Below are 22851 nucleotides of genomic sequence, written 5' to 3'. Positions count from 1 at the left end.
CAAGAAAAGGGGATATGCCAATAGGCTGTTCCCATGGAAATGGAGTACATAGCTCTTTGCATTATGTACACTGGACTGGATAATGTGGCTATTGCTATTTTAAAAATATGTGCCCACTTATATAGTATTTCAAAGTTCTGGATTGAAGCTGGAATGTATTGGATGAACAAAAGAACCATATCTTTCATAACTGAATATTTCACATGAGCATAGAATTTTGAGAATGTTTAATTGTATAATACTGGGGGAGGTGACTTTCACACAATTAAATTTTGACTTGTCAAATTAACATTCACTTTTTATATTGGCCTTTGCCTTTGCAAACTCATTGCTACAAATGTATTCATGAGAATCCATAGGAATGAGCTTAACTAAAAGTCCTGTGATACCAAAATATCCCATTTGAAGTCTGCTTCAGATATTGATCTAATTCTAAGCAAACCTGAATCCTAAAGTGTTATCCAATAACTAAACCTGTAAACATGAGATTCCACTTCAGTTCCCAACCTAAGCAACTGGGATGGGGGTGGGAGAATCAATCAAATAATCATATTTAGTGTTGCTTCTAAAATGCATAGTATCCCGACATTTCCGCTCTAAAGGAGACTTATAAATGCAATTTGGTCAGTAAGATTTTTAAGGCAGGAAATACTCACCTGTCCCCATCTTGTCTCCAGAACATTACAATTGCATTAATTGACTGTTCCAGCTTCCATCTAACAGTATGAAAATGTTCACACCATCTGTTTGTGTCTGACAACAAAATCCCCAGGAAACAGCAACATATAACTTGTTCTACAATTCAGCAATTAATCCTCTATAAGTTTTTGTTCTCCTACTGAAAAAGGGAAGTTTCTTACCATTAATTCCTCTTTTCTGAAGTTGCTTCCACGACTTGTTTATAGAACACTCATCACAATTTGTTTGCACAAAGTTTGCTGGGAGGTTCAACAACATTTACTGTTTACAAACCATTTGTTCCAGTTTTGCAGGAAGGTTATACAATGTCACATCAAGCACTTGTTATCCCACACTTTCCAGTGCATTTTCCCAAAACAAGAGTGACAAATCCACTTATTTGTGCAATTATTGCTGGTATGTGACTGAATCCCATCCACAGAACAGCCACAGTTAGGAAGCACCCCTAGTTTCTCAGAGGGCATTCCAAGTCTTTAGACTATCAACTCCCTCTGAAAGACCTCTCAATGGGAAGAGATGCCTTAGCCTTTCTAGACTAGACTGGAAAAGCCAAGAAACACCCCTCTATCTCAAGCAGAAAAACTATTAAAAAACGAAACCTCTCTAAAAAGTTTACCATGGGAACTAAAAAACCTGAGCTCCACTATGTAATTAGAGAACCAACAACTTCAGTTCCAACATGTGAGGAGACTGAAGGACAAGGAAGAATGAAACCCAGGGCACCCAAATTGTCTTCCCCACATGTACGGCAAGACAGAAGTCTTTAAAGAGGATCATGGTTTGCTGAAGGACCAGGGAAGGCAAAATGCCCTCTGGGAAACACAGAGAAGTGGAATTCCAAGTCCTTTGAGGTGTAAAAAACACACAAAACCCAGGAAGGCCCACAATGGACCACAGTAATTGTAAATGTATCCTCTGCAACACCCTTCTACTAAAGGTTGTGTCTACATATAACAAAAGCATACACATTGTAGTATTTCACAAAAGGGTGAAAGGAAGACAAAGTTGCATGTTGAGGACTGGGCTGTGATTCCTGCAGGTGAATTCCCAAGACTGATGTTTCTAGGATTTGAAACAAACCCTTCAATTTAGGAGAAGAGTTGGAGTTATGAAAATTGGACCTTAAAACCTTTGGTTTAACCTGTGTATCATGTAAACGATAAAGATATTGCATAGTTTTACATGTGGTGAGAGTAGATGCCGTCCTACAGCAGATGCCTATCCTGTTGCCCTGGAACCGGGAGCAGAAAGGAAGCACCCTTCCACCTCTGCCAGGGGACCCACATCACTGCAAGGGAATACAAGCCTGGCCCCACCCTCTGATTCATGAAGTTTGCATCTCCACTCCCTGACAGAAAGAATACTATCTTTCCATCTGCCATTTGTTTTAGGACTTCAGAATTCAAAGTAAGCATATTCTGGTCGTCCCATCCATCAGCTAATGTACTATGAGCTATTGCACAGGTAGGCAAACTAAGGCCCGGGGGCCGGATCCGGCCCAATTGCCTTCTAAATACAGCCCATGGGTGGTCTGGGATTCAATGTATTTTTACATGAATAGAATGTGTCCTTTTATTTAAAATGCATCTCTGGTTATTTGTGGGGCATAGGAAATCATTCATTTTTTTCTTCAAAATATAGTCTGGCCCCCACAAGGTCTGAAGGACAGTGGACCGGCCCCCTGCTGAAAAAGTTTGCTGACCCCTGAGCTATTGGATTGTGTCTATGAATTTGGAGGGGTATCACATTACTACATGTTTCTTTGTAAGCTGCCTTTAAAATTATTTGACTGAAAGTCAGGGTTTAAGAAATCTTACAAATTAATAAATAATAGTAGATGACATGATATGGCGAGGAAAAACTGGGAAGGACATAGAGTCTGGTTTAAAATGCACCCATCAGAAAAGGCAGCTTCCATCGGCTTTGCTGAGAAACAAGCTGTCTTTGTTTTTTGTTTGCCCTAGCATTACATTGCTAGGATAGGAGAGGGAGAGGCTATGAACCAGAGTCACTCTATCAGCTCTGCTGAGAGACCATTGGATTCTCCTCTCCATAAGCATTTTGTATCCCAGCCTTTTGTTACAGCAAATCTATAACTTTAAGAACCAGTGCTTGAGAATTCCCCCCACCTCCTCTGTTGTTATTGCACATTCAGGTAAGGTGCAATGAGAAGCTTCCATGGACTTTAAGGCATGTTAATTTATTGCTGTGTGTTTTGGGGATCAGGGAATTATGCCTGCAATTGTGTTGCTAAATGGTGTGTTTCTATCTAATGACTGCATAGGTTGAACAGACCATATATTGGTCACAGTAGAATAAAATGCTGCATGGTGCAGTCATGCAATTTCTCCTCTTCAGTAGGAAGTATTGGGAGACTTTTGGATGTCTGAAACAGGTCAGCAAAAAAAAAGTAGGACAATTGCTGTAAAAGATATAGCATACTGTCTATTGTCATATTGTTGAAACTCTATCGTAAGGGCCTATAAATCCTAGCCAGTATGACATGAAGTGGAATTACAAGTTTCAATAGTAGATATGAGCTAAGCAGGCACATTTCAAGTGAACATCTTCATAAAGATGACAAATCCACACAAATTTTACACCAGCCACAGTTGTTGTTCCCAACAGCTTCAGAATGACACAAGTAGAAATCAGGAGCATCCAAGGCCACTAAACTGAAGATACCTTTAGCATAAGAAATAAGCTGAGTAAATAAATAAATAAATAAATAAATAAAATAAATACTTTCTGGAATTGAATATAGAAAACTCACTTAAATTTAGCCTTGCTACAATCAGAAAAGAAAACTCATCAAGGTCACTGCCTGACACTGATGATAATTCATTCCTAACAATAAATAAGACAGCTAAATCTTGAACAGGAAAAAGTTCAAAGTACCATATTTGTATAGTCTATTCTTGCAGTCTCTTTTATTAGGGCAAGCATGTTTTTGAGTTCATGAAATAAGTCTCCACTTGCTGCCATTTTTGATGGTTCCCTTTGTGTTGTGCCACAGCACGAAGCAAGGAAGCACACTCGCTCCATGGCTGGACGGTGATGTCGCACTGCAACCTGGACAGGTAACACCCCTGGAGGTAATCAGCAGATCTCATAAAGGTACTTGTATGTCTCCTTCTCCCCCCTCTCTCTGTGAAACTAATAAAACACTACTCATCCACCCATCTCCGATGGAGATGCTTCAGGGAAAAATGGCCAACTCCCATATTTGTGTCATTTTCACAATCTTCAATACAACTCTGCTCATGTTATCTGAAGATCCCGATCATGGCTATTCCATATCACATCTATTTATTCCTTTAGCAGGATGGAAACAACAAAAAGAGAGGTGGAGGGCAAAGGTAAGAAGGGATTGGTGTGAGCAAATGTAGTTGCTTGTCCCTAAGCTTCATTTCAGCTGGAGATGAGGCATCAAGTCAACATGGACAAGATTAAGTAATATCAGAAGAGGTGCCAAGAAGTATCAGCCCCTTTCATCTCTATCAGGCATAACTTGCCCATTTCCTTTCCTTTCTATGCAACTGTAAAGTGCTTTCCCCCCAACACATTTTACTTTTTTAATATCCCTTGAGTCTATTCTGTGTTCGTTTTTCAAACACAGCTTTATAACATTCTCCTTACTGATAATTCATATGTCCCATCTGACAGAATCTTTTCCTTAATCATGTTGTGAAAAGCTTTAGTGTGCAGTATTCATGGCAAACTATACAATATTTTTGTACATTAATTTGTTCTTTTCACTGGGGAAATATTATGGCTTGTTACTGTTCAAGTTTTCTGAATAGGTTTATTCTCAGCTTTATGCTTTTTATTTAATCACAGTATTACTACTACTACCTAGGGGCACAACACAGCTAATGTTGAGCACCTTAAAGTCCGACTGATTTCAGTGATGGAGTTAAGCATGTGCTTAAAGCTTACCCTCTAAAGACGGCAATCCTATATACACTTACTTAAGAGTAAGTCCCACTAACCTCAATGCAATGTCCATGTATTCATGAATAGGACTGTGCTGCAAGTGCTTAACTCTGTCTAGATTGTTCCCTAGAACAATGACCTAAAATGAAGGTCTTATTTGAGAGGGGGGGGTGCATGCTCAATTTAAACCATAAAGCACATTAATATACCTTTGTGGGTAAAATGTTTCTTCGCATATGTACTATGTTTGTAATTGTGAATCCTATTATCTCTCATAGAAATAATCTCTAAATATTGTCTAAGTACATACAATAACACAATGGCCCCAATCTTGCTAGCTTCCATTCTAGTCAAGTTGGCTAAATCCTTCTACCACAGTCAAAAGCTGAGACCCATTGAAAAAAAAATGGCTTTTTAATGATTGCAGCCATGGACAAATGGCACAAAGAAGTCCAACTCTTTCATTTAAAACACAATCTAGGCCACCATCTCAGCACTGTAGAGACTTTGACTTAGATTGTGCCACACAAGTTCATAACCTTCCTTAATTGTCTACCCGCCAAATGTGGTAACATTTGAAGACTTATCTACAACAACTTCTCTTGAAATAAACTAGATTTTGCACAAATGGTCACCACAAAAATGGTGTTTGGCAATTTATATGAACTCACAATAAGTAAAACATGAAATTTCCCCCAGTAGCAACTAGGTTTGTTCTTGGTATGAGCTTTCGTGTGCATGCACACTTCTTCAGATACAAAGCTCATACCAAGAACAAACTTAGTTGGTCTCTAAGGTGCTACTGGAAGAATTTATTTATTTATTTTTATTTTTGTTTCGACTACAGCAGACCAACACGGCTACCTACCTGTAACTAGGAAATTTCCCCATTAGTGGAAGCCCTGTCTTATCAGGTTCTCCAACTGCAGTAGGAGTTTCTAAGCGTACTAAGACAAATGCATTTTAAACTCCTCTTCACACCTTCATGCAAATTGCACAAAGGTTGGATGACCAGCCACATGATTGGGGACTCTGGCACATACTATGACCCTTCCCCAGCCCTTAGTTTCACTTTTTTGTATACTCAAGTAAATGCCTGAAATACCACTTTTGTGGTAATCATTTGTGCAAAATCTAGTTTCATTTCAAGAGTGGTTGGTTATTGACCATATTCGACAAAGTATGGACCAATTCCTGTACCTTTCTAAAATTCTTGCCCAATCAAGTTTCTGCTTTCGGGGGAGGGGATAAAGCCAGTTGATAACCTTCTAGGTAAACCTTTCCACCTGGAATCTTAATTGTGTCACTTGTCCTAAATGACTCATTATGAAAGCAAGTAATTTACAGCAGGCCATCCAATGGTTTTAAAGCCAGGAAACAGCTACTGCCTCCATGGCATTTTACCAGGGCAATCCGATAAATGCCTATTCAGAAGTAACTCCCACTGAGTAAAGTAAGGTGAATTGGTATAGAACTGCAATCTAAGAGTTCTTTTTAGATGCAGTTTTCTTAATAACAATAATAAGCAAAAGAATAAATTTCACAATGGATAACTTTTGTGTATTGTAGTAATTTCCCAGCTACCAGATCAGTGAGTGGTGCCATCTCCCTTGAAGAGTCTCATCTTTATTTAATAATCCTCCACAAACTAACATGTTATTGTATACAAACTGATATTGAATAATGTATATTTTATAGTCTACTCAGAACCTACAATAGCAATGGTATCACAGAAATGCAGACAAGTTTATTAATGCACCATAAAGCAAACTGCATCGAGAACAAAAATCATATCTGTCTACCACTTCACATATTTAGTGGTTCTTGGCAGCTTACTCTACTATAAAACAAAATTATGGTCACAGTTTAAAAGCCACATGGATCTTGTTTAAAAGACAGTTATTCTAGCTTAAAATCCACATGTACCTACCCCAAAAGATAACTGTGGGATCCATTACACTGTATAGTTCAAAAATGCAGTTTATACCACAATGAAAAGAGTTAATAACCTATGTAAATAATCATATTCATGAGCAGTAAACTGAAAGGTATTTTAAGTGCCTCAGAATACCTTTCCTGAGTGGTAAATTATGCAAAAATCAATTCTCATAATGTCTGTGCATGCAATAGTTGCCAGATGATAAATCAGACAGCGAATTCCTAACACAGCCCAGCATCTTGTGCAGGCTGAACTTAGGCAACTGTCAAGAAATATTAATAGTGTATACTCATTTTATCAAGTTGTTGGAGAAACAGACCCACCTCGGCAGATGGTCCCATTCCCCACATATCCAGGCTTGCAGGTGCAGCTATGTCCCCTGACTGTGTTAGTACAGATTGCATTCTCATCACAGTTGTGCTGTCCGCTGTCACATTCATCACGTTCTACAAGAAAACAATGCAAGAGAAAGTGAGCAAGGGGGAGGGAGGGAAAATAAATTTTCAGCTTGCTGATCTGACATTTGAAAAGCTAGTTATAACTAATGACTGGTTACTACAATGGCTGAACACAGCAGAAGAGACATTAGATGCAGAAGCCTGACATGGACCAGTTCCATTTCAGGTTTTGATTCATGGCAGACAGCCTATAAATTTTAGACAGAAAAAAACCCTATATAGTTAAAAAAGGATAGAATCAGAATAGAGTAGAACAAAAATGCTATCTAGGGGTGGATATGAATATTATCTCTACAGGAGCATGCAACTTAAATACTAGCTCTGTTATACATTTCTCCCTAGATTTCTAGAATTATTACCCTCAAGACATCCTTTTTGCAGAGTATCTGCCCCCTTTTTGTAGAGGATGGATGCTTTAAAAAAGTGGGTAGATTTACCTACTTTTGAGATACAGGGACTAGAGGCAATTAGAGGTGGTAGGATCAATAGACAGGCATGTAAAAAAAAAAGAATGCAAATGTAGTTGAAAGGACAGAAAGGCAAGCGGAAAGTTGGAGGTTTCTCTTCCTGCTCCATCAAAAGTTAACTCTTCCTCTTCCCAGCAAGCTGACAATTTGCTTAGACAGGCTAGAGGAAGACATGTTTCCTATTGGCTTCAAGCAATCTGAACTGAAGAAGGATTAACTTTGGAAGGGAGAGTAAAGCAGGGAGGGAATAGAAGTCAATGAGTGGTGGTGACCAAGTCTCCCAAAAGTCTATTCACTACAACACACTGGCCTTCATTTACAATAGTGAATGGATCAATGGTTTTATTTATATCTGGAAGAAAGTTACAACATGGGTTTCAGAGAGAATCTCTTCTAAGTTCCCCATTTCCCCTGTTATTCAGTTTTCCCTGACTATATACAGTTCTGATTGATTACTTAGTTCACTGCTGAAAAGAAACCATGAGAAGAGGACAGGACTTACCAAAAGCCACATACTTATCAACTCTAATGTTCATATAATGGCTACAACCATTTCAAAGTCCATCTGCAGAACAACTGTATCTCCAAGCTACAGATAGTTATTACTGACTTGCTATTCAGACAAGGGAAGGCTTCCTTTAGAGCATCACATCGCTTCGACTTTGATTTAGAATGTGAATATCCATTTATTATGTGAATGCTGTCAGCATGGTGAGGATCCAGAGAATAGCAGCAGAGATTTTGGAATATGTGCTATACAAGGACAATAATGAATGGACTAGGCTTTCTTAGCTTGGGGAAAGAAGATTAAGTGGAGCTAGTAGAACAGGTTTAAAACTGTATATATCAAATGTTTGTCATGAAGAAGATGGAACTTTCCCCCATTGTCATTGTGAGAAAAGCAGGGCACAACTGAATTGAGCACCAGCAGCATGCAAACAGGCTGGCTGTGAGGGAACAAGGTTTGCAATGTGCCAGATGGACTAAGGATCAAACAGCTGTGAGAAATTATGGAACTTTTATCACTAGAGATTATTAAAGAGAGTCCGGAGATGTATCTGCCAAGGATGCTCTAGGTAAGAATTTCAGCACGTAGTAAAGCAGATGTCTAATGGTATCTCTTCCAAGTTTGTATTACTATTGCTCTATTGATATAGGAAACTTGGAAGAGGATATTTTGAGATAACAACAGTATTTATTTTCACATTTTTAATGCCAAGCTCCCGCTTTAGGCATTCTGCAATTTGGGATTCACCTGAACACTTCACTGGACACCTTAGCACCAAACTTAGAATCATAGAATTGTAGAGTTGGAAGGGACCCTGAGGCTGATCTAGCCCAATCCCCTACAACGCAGGAATCTCAGCTAAGCATCCATGACAGATGGCCATTCAACCTGTGCTTAAAAATCACCCAAGCCACTGCTTTGGGTCCTACCCTCCAGAACAGGAGAAAACAAGCTTGCTCCATCATCCAGGTGACAGCCCTGGATGGCTATCATATCTCCTCTCAATCTTCTCTTTTCCATGCTAAACATACCCAGCTGCCTCAACAGTTCCCCATAAGTCTTTGTTTCCAGACCTTTGATCATATTGGTTGCCCTCCTCTGCACATGTTCCAGCTTTTTAAATTGTGGTGCCCAGAACTAGACACATTTCCTTCAGGTGTAGTTTGACCAAGACAGAATAGAGAGGTACTATTACTTCCCTTGATCTGGACACGCTACTTCTGTTGATGCAGCCTAGAATAGCATTAGTTTCTCTTTTTTCACTGCTGCATCACACTGTTGACTCATGTTAAGATTGTAGTCTACTAAGATCCTTAGGTCTTTTCCACATGTACTTAGTTTAGATTTATGCAGCTAGTTATTGCTGTCTTAGAATAGAACCTTACATTTGCCCCTATTGAAATTCATTTTGTTAATTTTGGTCCAGTTATCCAATCTGTTAAGGTCATATTAAATCCTGATTCTGTCTTCTGCGGCATTAGCTACCCCTCCCAGTTTGGTGTCATCTGCAGACAGAATGAGTAGATCATCCAAGTCATTTATAAAGATGTTGAACAACAATGGGCCAGTTTTTGTCACATTTTTCCAGGATGACAAGGAACTATTAGTGAGCACTCTTTGGATTCAGTCAGTCAACTAACTACAAACCCACCTAACAGTTACCTTGTCCAGCTGACGTTTTACTAGCTTCTCTGCAAGAATATCATGGGGGACTTTGTCAAAAGCCTTGCTGAGATCAAGATACACTACATCCACAGCATTCCCCTGATCCACCAAGCTTGTAACTCTCTATATAAAACATCACGTGCTTCCCTCCAAAGTTCTTTTCTCTTTTTATGAAGAGGAACTTGAAGAAGTTCTATCATCTGTCAACACAGTGCAAATAGCTTCTGTACAGGTGAAGCTCTCACACCCTCTTTTTATATTCTTAAAGGGATAAGATTGGAGAGCCAGTGACATGCATGTGTCTGCCATGGCACTGTAGTATGCCTCAAATGCAGGATAGAAGAAGAAGAGGAGTTTGGATTTGATATCCCGCTTTATCACTACCCGAAGGAGTCTCAAAGCGGCTAACATTCTCCTTTCCCTTCCTCCCCCACAACAAACACTCTGTGAGGTGAGTGGGGCTTAGAGACTTCACTGAAGTGTGACTAGCCCAAGGTCACCCAGCAGCTGCATGTGGAGGAGCGGAGACGCAAACCCAGTTCACCAGATTACGAGTCCACCGCTCTCAAGCACTACAGCATGCTGGATAGAGTTATAAAAACTTCTCTTGTGGTTGTCTGATTCTCTTAATCCAAAATGAGTACTGACACTTTAAGACAATGGAAAAAAGACAAGAGGAACATCTTCAGTACCATAGCATGGGGCCTGAATGTGCAATAACACAGCTTTCACCATTCCTGCTGCTCATTCACCCCTTGCCTCTGACACAGTCAAGGCCAGAAGACACTGAACAATCTCATAGCAAAGCAGGTGAAAGGAAGCAGCAGAAACATTGCAAAATTACATGGAGGGTGGTGGTACAACTGAATAGTAATTTGTGAACTGCACATTTATTTTTGAAAGCATCACATTTTGTGTTTTGATGCAGCTGTCAAAGACCACACAAAATATGTGAACTTTTCTTACTTACAACAGATGTTCATCCATTCATAAAAATGGAAGCTCATTGAAATAATGACTAATACATGCTTAAATTCTAATCTTAAATGCTTCTCTACGAGAAACTAATATTTACATTAATTAAGTTTATTTATGAGAAATTGCTGGAGATTATTGTCAAAGATAATATGATAGCTGTGGCAGAGCATGATGCAATTTATTGATTTTCCGTGTGTTTAGATACATTTAAAGAAACTATTTTCAATCCATTCTAATTCCATTGTCTGTATAGCAGTCAAATTTTCACATTAAAGCCTTGGAGATTATTTTAAGAATGTACAGTTACAAATAAAGAGGTGTTTTGATCTTTTCATATAGAAGACAGTACAGGAGATCAAAGTAGCAAAGTAGTTATCAAGTAGCTGGTGAACTGCACTCTGCTTCTTTAATTCCAGCTATAGCATTTGATAACAGGAAGGTTTTTGCTCACCTTACCATCAACTTTGCCAAACAGAAAGAGATACAATGCTTTTATTGAGGGTAGATATACATGGAAAGAGAAACTGACTGTTCACAATGGAGGGAAATAACCAAATGAACTCTGTTGTGCTCTATACTAATTCATATATTCATAAGAGATCTGAATACTGAGATGTACAATGAGGTATCCATGTTCAAGGATAAGAACTCAGAATGGGGGAAAATTTACATATTCAATTCTGCATACAATTGAGCATGTGGAAGAGAAAGAAACATAATATCAAGTGGCCCCTAGTAGAAGGTACACAAGGGACTTCTATATTATCGCTATCACTACTGCTTCCATTATTACTACTGTATTGGCCTGAATATAAGCCGCACCTTTAAAATTCAGGGAGGGAGGGGGGAAAAGACAATGCCTGAATATAAGCCGCTCCCTTAAAATTCTGCAGGCACTCACACCTGTTCCATTTTACCATATGTCTGTTTCAGCAGCGGTATTGTAAAAGCCCATTTAAGCCACACTTTAACTTTTCACAGTCAGAATTTGGGGGGGAGGAAGTGAGGTTAATATTCAGGCCAATACGGTATGTCATTCTCCTCACAAAAGTGACCCACAAAAGCAAACTTACATTAAGACCAATTAAAATGAACAGAGTCAGTAAAACACACACCCCACCAGAAGCAGGAGAGGAACAGCCAGGACAACTGCAGAGTCAGTAAAACTTAAACCAGGGGTCAGCAAACTTTTTCAGCAGGGGGCCAGTCGCTGTCCCTCAGACCTTGTGGGGGCCAGACTATATTTTGAAGGGGAAGAAAATGAATGAATTCCTATGCCCCACAAATAACCCAGAGGTGCATTTTAAATAAAAAGCACGTATTCTACTCGTGTAAAAACACTGATTCCCGGACCGTCCACAGGCTGGATTTAGAAGGACATTGGGCCGGATCCGGCCCCCGGGCCTTAGTTTGCCTAACCATGACTTAAACCAATTTACTGCCCTGCTTTTGTTGCTGTTCCCCACCCACATCCCTGGAAGAAACACCCACAGCAGCTGGCCTTGACGCCAGACTTCTTGGTGGGCTGGGCAGATTTTAAAAAATGACAGCAGGTTGATGTGAATGGTTTTGGGAAAGGGCATCAGTGGTGTTAGTATGTGGGAGTATTGTTTTTGTTTATTCTTTGTGTACTGCTATAGTCCCCCCCCCCCCAATACGTTGCATGGAATATTATTGTGTTGCATGATTCCCCTACCCCATTCTTCTATGGCAGGGGTGGCCAACCTCCAAGAGACTGCGATCTACTCACAGAGTTAAAAACTGGCAGTGATCTACCCCCTTTTCGGGGGTTCAGGTCAAAGTTGTTGAGTTTTTTTTTAGGAAGGAAAGCCCTGTTTTGGGGGGTTCACGTAAAAGCTGTTGAGCTTCTTTAGGGAAGAGGAAAGCGACATTGAGCTGCTTTTTTTTTTTAGGAAGGAAAGCCCTATTTTTGGTGGTTCAGGTCATTTTAGGGGTGCAGGACAAAGATGTTGAGCTTTTTTAGGGGAGCCAAAGTTTTTTAGCTTCTTTGGGGGGAACCACTGATCTTCCAGTGATCTACCACAGATGTCCAGTGATCTACCGGTAGATCACGATCTACTTGTTGGACATGCCTGTTCTATGGTATAATGTATTTATGCATCTTTTCAACTTAAGTCACTTGGGGATGCTTTGTATGACAAGCAACTAGTAAGTTTAATAAATAAGAAATCATAAAAACCTAAAAGCACATCTATACAGATAAAAGACAGATCCCGCCCCACTAAAATAGGCCATAGATGCCTGAAACCCTTCAAATTAAGGTCCAAAAGTCTGGGCAAAAAAGCCTAGGCTGGAAAAATGGCAAAGACGGCTTGTTTACTGGAAGCCGAAGCACGGGACAAACCAATGCAGTGACTTTTGGAAACTGTTTGATAACAGCTTCTCCCGGGACATGATGGGAACCATCAACAGTTGCAGGGATAAAGGATTACCACACCATATATGAATGGGAAAACATTACGGGGGGAAATGTCACACACAGGAAAGAATAAGGATTGCAGCTAAAGTTCCTCACTTGAAACTTTATAAATTACCCATTATACCAACACGAATAGAAATCACAAGAAAAATAAAAAATTCTTTCCAGTAGCACCTTAGAGACCAACTAAGTTTGTTCTTGGTATGAGCTTTCGTGCGCATGCACACGAAAGCTCATACCAAGAACAAACTTAGTTGGTCTCTAAGGTGCTACTGGAAAGAAATTTTTTATTTTATTTTGTTTTGACTATGGCAGACCAACACGGCTACCCACCTGTAACAGAAATCACAAGATTATAGCTTCAGAAGAATGAACTCAACTCTAGCATGTGAGGGGACCAGTTTAATTAAATTGTATAATTTGACATTTGAGTAATTGGTATTAATAATTGTATTAATTGGATAAAATTGGTATTGTTATACTGAGGCTGTTAGTGGAATGACATTGGAAAATCAATAAAAATATATTATTTTAAAAGCCAAAGTTTGGGTTTTTTTTGCCTAAAATAGATAGAGGTGGTGCCAGACATGATTCCCTGGGGAGAGCATTCCACAAGTGGTGGTGCACCACAGAAAAGGCCCGTTCTCATGCCGCCACCTTCTGGAACTTCTGTAGTGAGAGCATAAGAAGGGAGGCCTCAGATGATGGCTCACATGCTCTGAGTTGATTCATGTGGAGAGATGTGGTCCTTGAGGCATTGGGATCCTGAGTCCTTAAAACCAGCCCTTTGAATTGAGCACCAAATCTAATTGGTAGCCGCTCACTGGTAGTCAGGCCAGAATTGGTGTTATATGTCCAGGCTGCCTTGCCAAGGTCATCAATCTAGCTGCTGAATTCTGTACCAGGTACACTTTCTGAATCAGCTTCAAAGGCAGTCCCACATATAGCACATTGCTATAATCCTATCTAGAGTTCACCAAAGCTCAGAAAGTCAATCTATTCCTGCCCATTTCCCATCAACTCTGGTTACTAGCCATGCTGGCTGAGGCTGATGGAAATCCAACATCTGAAGGGCCACAAGTCTCCCATCTCTGTTGCAGGCTGTAAGAATGCTAATATTCAAAGATAATCACTACAGTCTATATTTCCCAATAATGTTCCTTTTCATCATCTTCAGGGGATGGCACAACTGAATTTGTTTAAGAACTATTCTAATTCAAATTTAATTTTTAAAGAAAGATTGAAAATATGTCAAAAAGCATGTTTACTTTTACATTTCCATAATATGCCATTTCATTATTCAGTGTAATATAAATTGTTTGTACTATTTTTGCCCCTAGACAAATGAATATACATTTCTTTCCATTTTCCAATCTAGAAAGCTCATACAAAATGAATCACAGATTGGAAATAAAACTTTAAAAACACAAGTGGGTTTTTTTAAAAAAAAATTCCTATTTGAATTCTGCTAGATATGTAAAGAAATGTGAAGTAGCAACATCTTACCAAAGTAAACATAACTAATTATCTCATTAAAAATATTTCCATTAGTGACCTTAAATTATTTTCGCCTCAGCACTTCACAGTACAGGCTTTTAAATATGCAGTAGAGTAGCACCTATCCCTTCTTTCCTCCCTACTGTGTGCCAAAATTTTAAATTGGTCTGTACCCTGAGATTTCTGCTGCTGCACTATTTTATAAAGATCAGTAAAGGTCAGTGCCCTAGCTGAATTTGCATTCCCAGACTCCACTTCATCTATTCCTATATTTTGCAGTACTAGTTATGTATTACTCAGTAGATTTCTTTTTCCAAGTAGTTATTTGAATTTCTTTCTTTAGAATATATTTGTAGCATGATGATAGTCTCCATACATTTATTATCGTTAATTAAATTTTGACCTTCTGACTGGAGCCATGCAGAGGAAAAAGCAGCCTATGACTGCCTCCAACACCAAGGAGCTGAAGTAGTAATGAACAGTAATGACAAGTATTTTATAAAATCTTGGATCCACACCTACACAGCCATAAGATAGAGGGGAAGAAGTTGAAGTTCATTGTCTTTACATATCCTGGTAGTGTTGGTGCTGTCTTGCGTGTCTGAATATGACCTAGGTGTGATCAAAGGACAGCATAACTACTGCTTGTTCAGGTTTTCAAGTAGTTCTCTGATCTACTCATTCTGTTTGCTCTATTTAATACAGATATATTGAAATACCTGTGAAATTGCCAGATTTGCTAAATTGCTTCTGCAGCACTTGGAGGACTTCCCCGGCCTCTAAAAAACTGTCCTCACATCTGCAAAATCTAGAAAATAGGATGGGGGGGGATGTATTTGTGTTTGCTGTACTAAGCACTACTATTGCCTGGTTAGGGTTTTGGGGATGTTTTCTCATCACACTTGTGGTTACCCTTAGAAAGTACATTTGAGTGCATTCAAATAAGAGTACATTCAAAAGTCTTTTGAACTGCTGAATATGTCTTGTGTAGCTAAGATCCAAAAATATGCATGAATACAAAAGAAATGTAGTCACTGCCAGATATTTTAAATTTCAACTGCTGAAGAGGCAGGTTGCTTCCCTGTACACATTTTTTTTTAAAATCAAACTGAAAAATAGGCTGCCTAAAACTTCAAAGCAACCTCTGATTCCTTTATAATAAGTATCCCTATGCAATACTGTACATAAAAAAATGCGTAGACCACTGATGCAGACCCTTCAAGTGTCCCTATTTTCCAGGGACATCCCTGATTTAGAGAAGCCATCTCAGTTTCTGATTTGATCCTGGAATGTCCCACTTTTCCTTAGAATGTCCCTATTTTCATTGGAGAAATGTTGGAGCCGTCTGAAGGCAATCCTGTATAGGGAAGTTTTTAGAAAATGTTTAATTATATTTTTATATATGTTGGAAGCTGCCCACAGTGGCTAGGGCAACTCAGTAGGATGTGTGGGATATAAATAGTAAAATTATCATTATGGAATGGGATATTCCTATTTCCATCATAGAAATGTTGGAGGGTATGCTGATTCTCCCCAAACCACTACTGCTTGACAGCATAGAGAAGTAATACTTTTGCACTCGGTTTATGTACCAATAATATGGGTTGCTATGCACACCATAAACTAAACCAAATATGAATATGGATTTGATAGAATTAGTGAGGGCATATTCAAGTCTCTTTTCTTACTAAACAGTAATCCCACCTTTCCCTCTGCTCACACACATTTTGACTGATGTACCTAGCCTTTATTATTTTGACTGCAAAGCTATATGACACATATTGAGACTTCTGTTTTCTCACACCATTCTATGTGTGTTGTCTATTTGGAAATGGTAACCATAGAAAGAAAGACATATTTAACCACATTTTAAACGGACCTTTCTTTTCTTAGCAGAAAGCAGATAAAATTTTGCTGTCAAAAACATGCAAAATGGAGGTGGTATCCATGCATTCTGTACTGCAGATATAGCTGCAATTTGCAAACCGCCCTCAAATGCATTTTAATTTGGGAAAACAAACTGTTGGAATATTTATCTGCAAAGACAAACAATGCTTCATTCTGAGTAACACCAAGAGCTGACAGAATAATGTTCATCTTTCATGTGCTAATGGATAAAGTAAATTGATTTAAAAAAAGACTACGCATACCTATCATGCAGTAAAACGAAGCAAACCCTGGAACTCTAATGAGCACAACTGTGTCTGTAAAACTATTTGTGGATCATCTCATCAATTTACACAGGAAAAGCTGCTTTTGGTTCACTATAGCTGTATGTCAAAACTTGGTGGGACCTTTTCTATGAAATCTCTAGAATTTTGGAGTAAAGTTTCATTCCTTCAGAATGTCGCTTCCTAAAATTCTTGCCACCTCATGAGGAATGTCCATATTTAAAGAAAGCAGAAATATGTATCCAAATTTTCCCAGTGGCTCCATACTTTGCTTACTACATAAGCAACACCTCTTCTTGTATTTAACATACTGCTGAAGTATAGCAGTTCCTAAGGTACCTGGACCTTAAGGTGCATGCAAACTACACAGTTCGTGGTTGCCGGGGAAAACTTGTCACAGAATTCTATCCCTCCCTGAATATTCAATGCCTCAAAGCACAAAAATCACTGATGTTAGAGACTGGAAGGCACTTGTCCATCTTAATGATATGCTATAGAGGCAAATGTCCACTTAGTGCAACCTGATTTTGTTCCTTTTCCTAGTCTTTGAGTTCTACCTAATCTTGATTCCCTTATTTCTACTGATGTCTGCTCCAGTCCTTCCATGTCTGCACTGTATTCTATACGCATGTTCCTAGATTTTAGTATTTCAGTGTAACTTTAGAATTATTAGAATAATAGACTTATAGAGTTGGAAGGGACCCTGAGGATCATCTAGTCCCACCCCCTGCAATGCAGAATATGTTGTAGCTGTCCTATACGGAGATCAAACCTGCAACCTTTGCATTATCAGCACCATGCTCTAATGAACAGGCAAGTTGTGTTGCTTAAAATATATTTTTATTTTTATCTTATTTTATCTTATGCACTGTTTTTGCACGTTTCTCCTATATATTTTGCCTTGCTGTTCTCTGCATAGATTAGCATTTTATTTACACTGGAGTATCCATTGTTTATTGTTCTGCCTACAGCTGAGAATATTTTTTGGTAGAACTTTGTGACTCAGATATTTTGATGTTGCACCCAGTCATCAAATGACCGCCACCCAAGCTCCCAAAAGATTTCCGACTTGAATGCCTGATGAACTTGTATAACACAGTTTTCAGTTGTTGCTCTCTGTTTGATATTTCAAGTTACTGCTTCTATCCCTCCTAAGCTCTGTGCTTTGCTGAAAAGACACTTATCTTACTACTCCTGTCTTCCTGCATAATCCTGCACTTAAATTCTTATTTTTCTTGGATAGTAATATGGTTTAGCACTTCCCCATGGCCTCATGCATTCAGAGTATAAATTCAGTAGAAATGAATTTCCTCTTAGGCTTAACATCAATCAACCATGTATTTTCCTATCTACAGTATCATACATTTAGATATTTGTTGTTCTTATTTATTTTAAAATGGATAGGTTTATGAAACAGAGCAGTATTATTGTTAGCTAGCAGTGCATTCAAATAACAGAGGACAAAGGGGCACAAGATCACAGGGGCAACTACTGCAGCAAAGTACTGCCTTTGGTTCTCCAGATGTTGAACATAAACTTCTTTCATCCCTGGTCATTGGCTACGCTTGCTGGGGGAGTTGTAGTTCAGCAACATCTAGAAGGCCAAAGGCTCCCCACACTTGCCTTAGAATAGGAGCATCTATATGGATTGCCCACATATCGATGGTCTTATTTGTTCTACTTTTAAGCCTTTCCACTTCATCTTAACTGCTGTAGCTTGAGTTATTTTCAGCTTATCATTATTCAGTTCAAGTAATTCATTTTATACTGCTCTTCGCTGCTGCCCTCTCCCTGGCAGCATCTTAAGCTTCTTGTACTTTACTTTGAAATGTCTACAGGGTCTCGGTCATGCATCTTATTTTTGCCCTCTATGTGCTCTTCCTTGGAAATTACATAAAGACATGTACACTTGTTCTAGCTAAACCCAAGCTCTATTCCCTTTATGCAAAAACAGCGCATAAGATAAAAATACAAATTTATTTTAAGGAATACAACTTGCCTGTTGGTTAGAGTGTGGTGCTGATCGTGCCAAGGTTGCCGGTTCGATCTCCGTACAGGACAGCTACAACATATTCCTGCATTGCAGGAGGCTGGACTATATGATCCTTGGGGTCCCTTCCAACTCTCTAAGTCTTCAGACTTGTGTTTTCCATCAAACTCCTAAACATTGTGGGCAAGGATACAAAGTGGCACATACGGTGTCCATTTTTTGCTCATCCTTCCTAAAGTGTGCCCGCCACTTTACCAAAACTATTCTGTTTGGTGTAACATTGGACACAGCAAGAGATGGTGGGGGGAGTCCCGTGCATGTACCTGTGGTAGTGCTATTCATGCAAGTATCTACGAGGAGACGCTTTACATTTTATAAAAGCATTGTGACTGCTATCAACTATCATTTTTACTTCGGTATTGAATTCTTTATTAGTTGTCTATTCATACAACAGAAAATGAAACATGAAACATCTGTTCTGATGTAATTGGAGCAAACTCTTTCCTGAAAACTGAACTTAATTGTTTATACATGGGATTTACCAATTCCATCTGAGTCTGCTCACTATGTAAATGTCCTATATGGTTGACATAATTTTCATCAAAGCACTTGCTTTTCCTCACGCTAGAAGCTTGCAGTTGCAATGAGAAATAAGAATTTAATGTTGCAGATTTCTGTGATTAAAGAGAGAGAAATCTTCACAGCCTCTTCTTTTCTTTTGATGAATACAATTCCTTTAGTTCTTGGTGGGTACAGGAGACTGAATGCTGACCTATGTAGCAATGTGCAGTGTCACAGCTTCTGATTTTCTGAACTCACTTTGAAGATTCAGATAGTCTTTTCTCTTCCTCACATTTTAGCAGAAAAATACCACAACAATAATTGCTTTGGAGCATGCAGATGGACTACTCTGGGGGAGGATGGGTGCATATCAATAGGTTGCAAGCTTCTCTTTTACATTTGCTTTGGTAAGATCATCCTTTATCTCATTGAAGTTATTTGACAGAAGGAGGTTATCCTCAAGCTAGCTTGCCTTATTTACTAACTAGCTGGCTTGCAGAGAAGAGTGTGATTTAAATATCTCTTTCCAAGACAAAATATGCTAAACTCATACCTATACATTTTAGATAAATATTGGCATTATATTAACAATGAAAATAAAATGATAATAAATGACCCTGTTGCAGTCAACTTTGGGAAGCCTCAATTTTGACCCCTTGCTTGCGCATTCTTAGTGATTAATGACTGACAAGCAAGGGATAAAAAATTAGGCTACAGAATATATCTATAAAAATATAGACTTATATGGAATAAAAATCCTTAAAATTAATTGAAAACCAGCAACCAGCTCAAAAGATTTAAACCAAAATGCAGTGTACAAATTCCTAATAGAGTTGTGAGAATGACTATAGACAACGATCAGCCTAACATGATTTAGGAACAGAACACCTTAGAAGGGCTGCTGATTAGCATGTATAGTAGTTCCCTCTTTGTGGTTCTCATGAAGTTGGAAATGCAACCATTTTTGTTTCTTTCACAAAGCTTGGAATATGAATTATAACTATCATCCGTCCCAGCCATCAGGGATGCTTGGAGTTGTAGCCCAATAACATCTGGAGGGCCACAGATTAGCCACCCTTGCTGCAGGTCAGTCTTTCTCTCAATAACCACTTGTGTGAAAAGGAATATTTGTGGCTTTGCAGCCAGCAGATGTTGCTGAACTAATGCTATTATGCTGAAATAAAAGGCTCTCCCATAAGCAAATCAATTGGGACAGGGAAGGAGAAATTTCAGAATGCAACAGAGGTAATTCAAAGAGGAAACAGTATGTGAAATGTAAAGGAATTGTGTTGAATGTTATACAGGCAGAGTTTAGCGGTTTTCCCCTGTGATGTATAATTCTAGGCAACAAACCAAGAATGGCTAAAGCAAATTAAGAAGACGCCTGCTAAGAAAGTTGTTAATAAAATTCCTGTGGGGTAGAACATTTCTCCTCAGCATCACCTTCTGCAAGCTTTTTGACAGAAACAAAACTACCAAAATGTTATATTATCCAGTTCCTATCCCTGCCAGGCAGAACTTAAGGATACCATAATCCATGGAACTGAAAACCATCCAGAGACCCTGGAGAATTAAAAAGTTTACATTCCCCATCTATCCTGTGGAAAAGATAATCCTGAAGGTCATTTTGGTCCCAAAATGTGAAACTGGACTGAAATTGGGGCAAATAATAACAATCCATTTAATCCAAAAGTGCCTGCAGCTGAACAGTCACAATCTACTCAGCTATCTTGCCCAAGTATGATATATGAGCTTTGTTGTTGTTTAGTCATTCAGTCGTGTCTGACTCTTCGTGACCCCATGGACCAGAGCACGCCAGGCACTCCTGTCTTCCACTGCCTCCCGCAGTTTGGTCAGACTCATGTTGGTAGCTTCGAGGACACTGTCCAACCACCTCGTCCTCTGTCGTCCCCTTCTCCTTGTGCCCTCCATCTTTCCCAACATCAGGGTCTTTTCTAGGGAGTCTTCTCTTCTCATGAGGTGGTCAAAGTATTGGAGCCTCAGCTTCAGGATCTGTCCTTCCAGTGAGCACTCAGAGCTGATTTCCTTAAGAATGGATAGGTTTGATCTTCTTGCAGTCCATGGGACTCTCAAGAGTCTCCTCCAGCACTATAATTCAAAAGCATCAATTCTTCGGCGATCAGCCTTCTTTATGGTCCAGCTCTCACTTCCATACATTACTACTGGGAAAACCATAGCTTTAAAGTCGTATCATGGTGTAATGCAAGGGATGAAGAGAAACCTGAATTATTCACTGGGGTAAGCCTATGAAATATCCAACATCTCACGTTTGTCCCAACTGTAAACAGTTGCAGTTATTACCATCACTAGTAGCCCTCTATTGGTTCAATGCTCTCACTTTCTTCCTGAAATGTTTTCTGAAATATTGATTTAAATCAAGCCTACAGTGTCCAAGCTAATTTATTTTAAAAATTCCCAGTGTTCTGCCTATAATCAGATGCCGCTTCTTTTTAAAAAAGCTATGTTAAGAATCATATTTCCGTGTTAAGTGATTAAAATGAAGAACATCTGAAATGCAGCACTGTGTCCTATTGAAACTATATCAACACACACAATGGGAAGGATTTGTACAAATAGCAGCAATTATCAATTTTCTCAGCTGTGCGGAATGAAAATCAGAAAAAAATGATTATGGCTTGAACATTACTGCAATATTCATGTATCTGCTTAACTGGCTGCTTGTGATGGTCTCATTTGTTTTCACTGAACAAACGGGTAAAGAGATTTCAAAAGATTATGATTGTTTAGGATTCTAAAAGTAGATGAATAAGATATGTGACAAAGGTACTTTAAATAAAGAACAGAATCCAGAAGGCATTTTCTACTCTTTTTGCATAATATCAGATATCACAAAATGATATACTGCACTATTAACAGCACAAAGCAAAGATTGCTAAATGTTCCTTGTTACATGTAAGTGGTAACCACTGATTAAGCCTTTTAATGCTTAAAATGAGTGCAGTAAATGATGTTAGAGGTCTTGATTATTAAAATGTATTGATCTACAACAGGTGGATTACAGAGAGTGCAAGACATTACTAGACATTTTAAGTCTAGTAAAAGGATTAACTCCAGAGATAAGAGAATAAACTTACACGGGAAGTTCTACTGACAAAGAGTAAGGAAAGCAGGCAGCTAATTCTGTCTCCATATGTTAAAGAAACATACACAATGGAAATGAAGCGTCATTTCCCCCCTCTCAGCTGTCACACATATTTTCCTACTGCTTTCCTACTGCTGTTACCCCTGTGACACTTGATGGGAAAATCTAACAGGTAGTAAAATTGGCAATACACTGCTGCAGAACTTGAAACTGATCCTTCATTCATCAAACTCTCAATTGGAGAGCATCTTACGTCACTTACTAAAATGTCATAAAGGGTCTGTCTACTGATCAAGCATACAAGTATCAGATCACACAGGCCACAGGGACATGAAAATGTCCCACAGATCTGGCCCCTCTTCATTGCATATGGGTTTCAAAACATGGTCCTAAATGCAAAACCCTCAACAACTGATAG

At 38.9% G+C, this 22851-nt stretch overlaps 1 protein-coding gene across 5 annotated transcripts in view; it reads right to left on the bottom strand.

The window, feature by feature from the left end:
* NELL1 (neural EGFL like 1) overlaps positions 1 to 22851 on the bottom strand; it is a 361894-nt gene that overhangs the window by 119187 nt on the left and 219856 nt on the right. For all 5 annotated transcript variants that reach the window (XM_033150888.1, XM_033150879.1, XM_033150869.1 and 2 more), the window contains one exon: positions 6898 to 7020. In XM_033150888.1, the coding sequence (XP_033006779.1) occupies positions 6898 to 7020 (123 nt within the window). The remainder of the gene's footprint in view (positions 1 to 6897; positions 7021 to 22851) is intronic.

Source organism: Lacerta agilis, chromosome 1 (genome assembly GCF_009819535.1).
Source record: "Lacerta agilis isolate rLacAgi1 chromosome 1, rLacAgi1.pri, whole genome shotgun sequence".
Lineage (NCBI taxonomy): Eukaryota > Metazoa > Chordata > Lepidosauria > Squamata > Lacertidae > Lacerta > Lacerta agilis.
The sequence above is the reverse complement of the archived record's forward strand: the minus strand, read 5'-3'. Positions and strand labels throughout refer to the sequence as shown.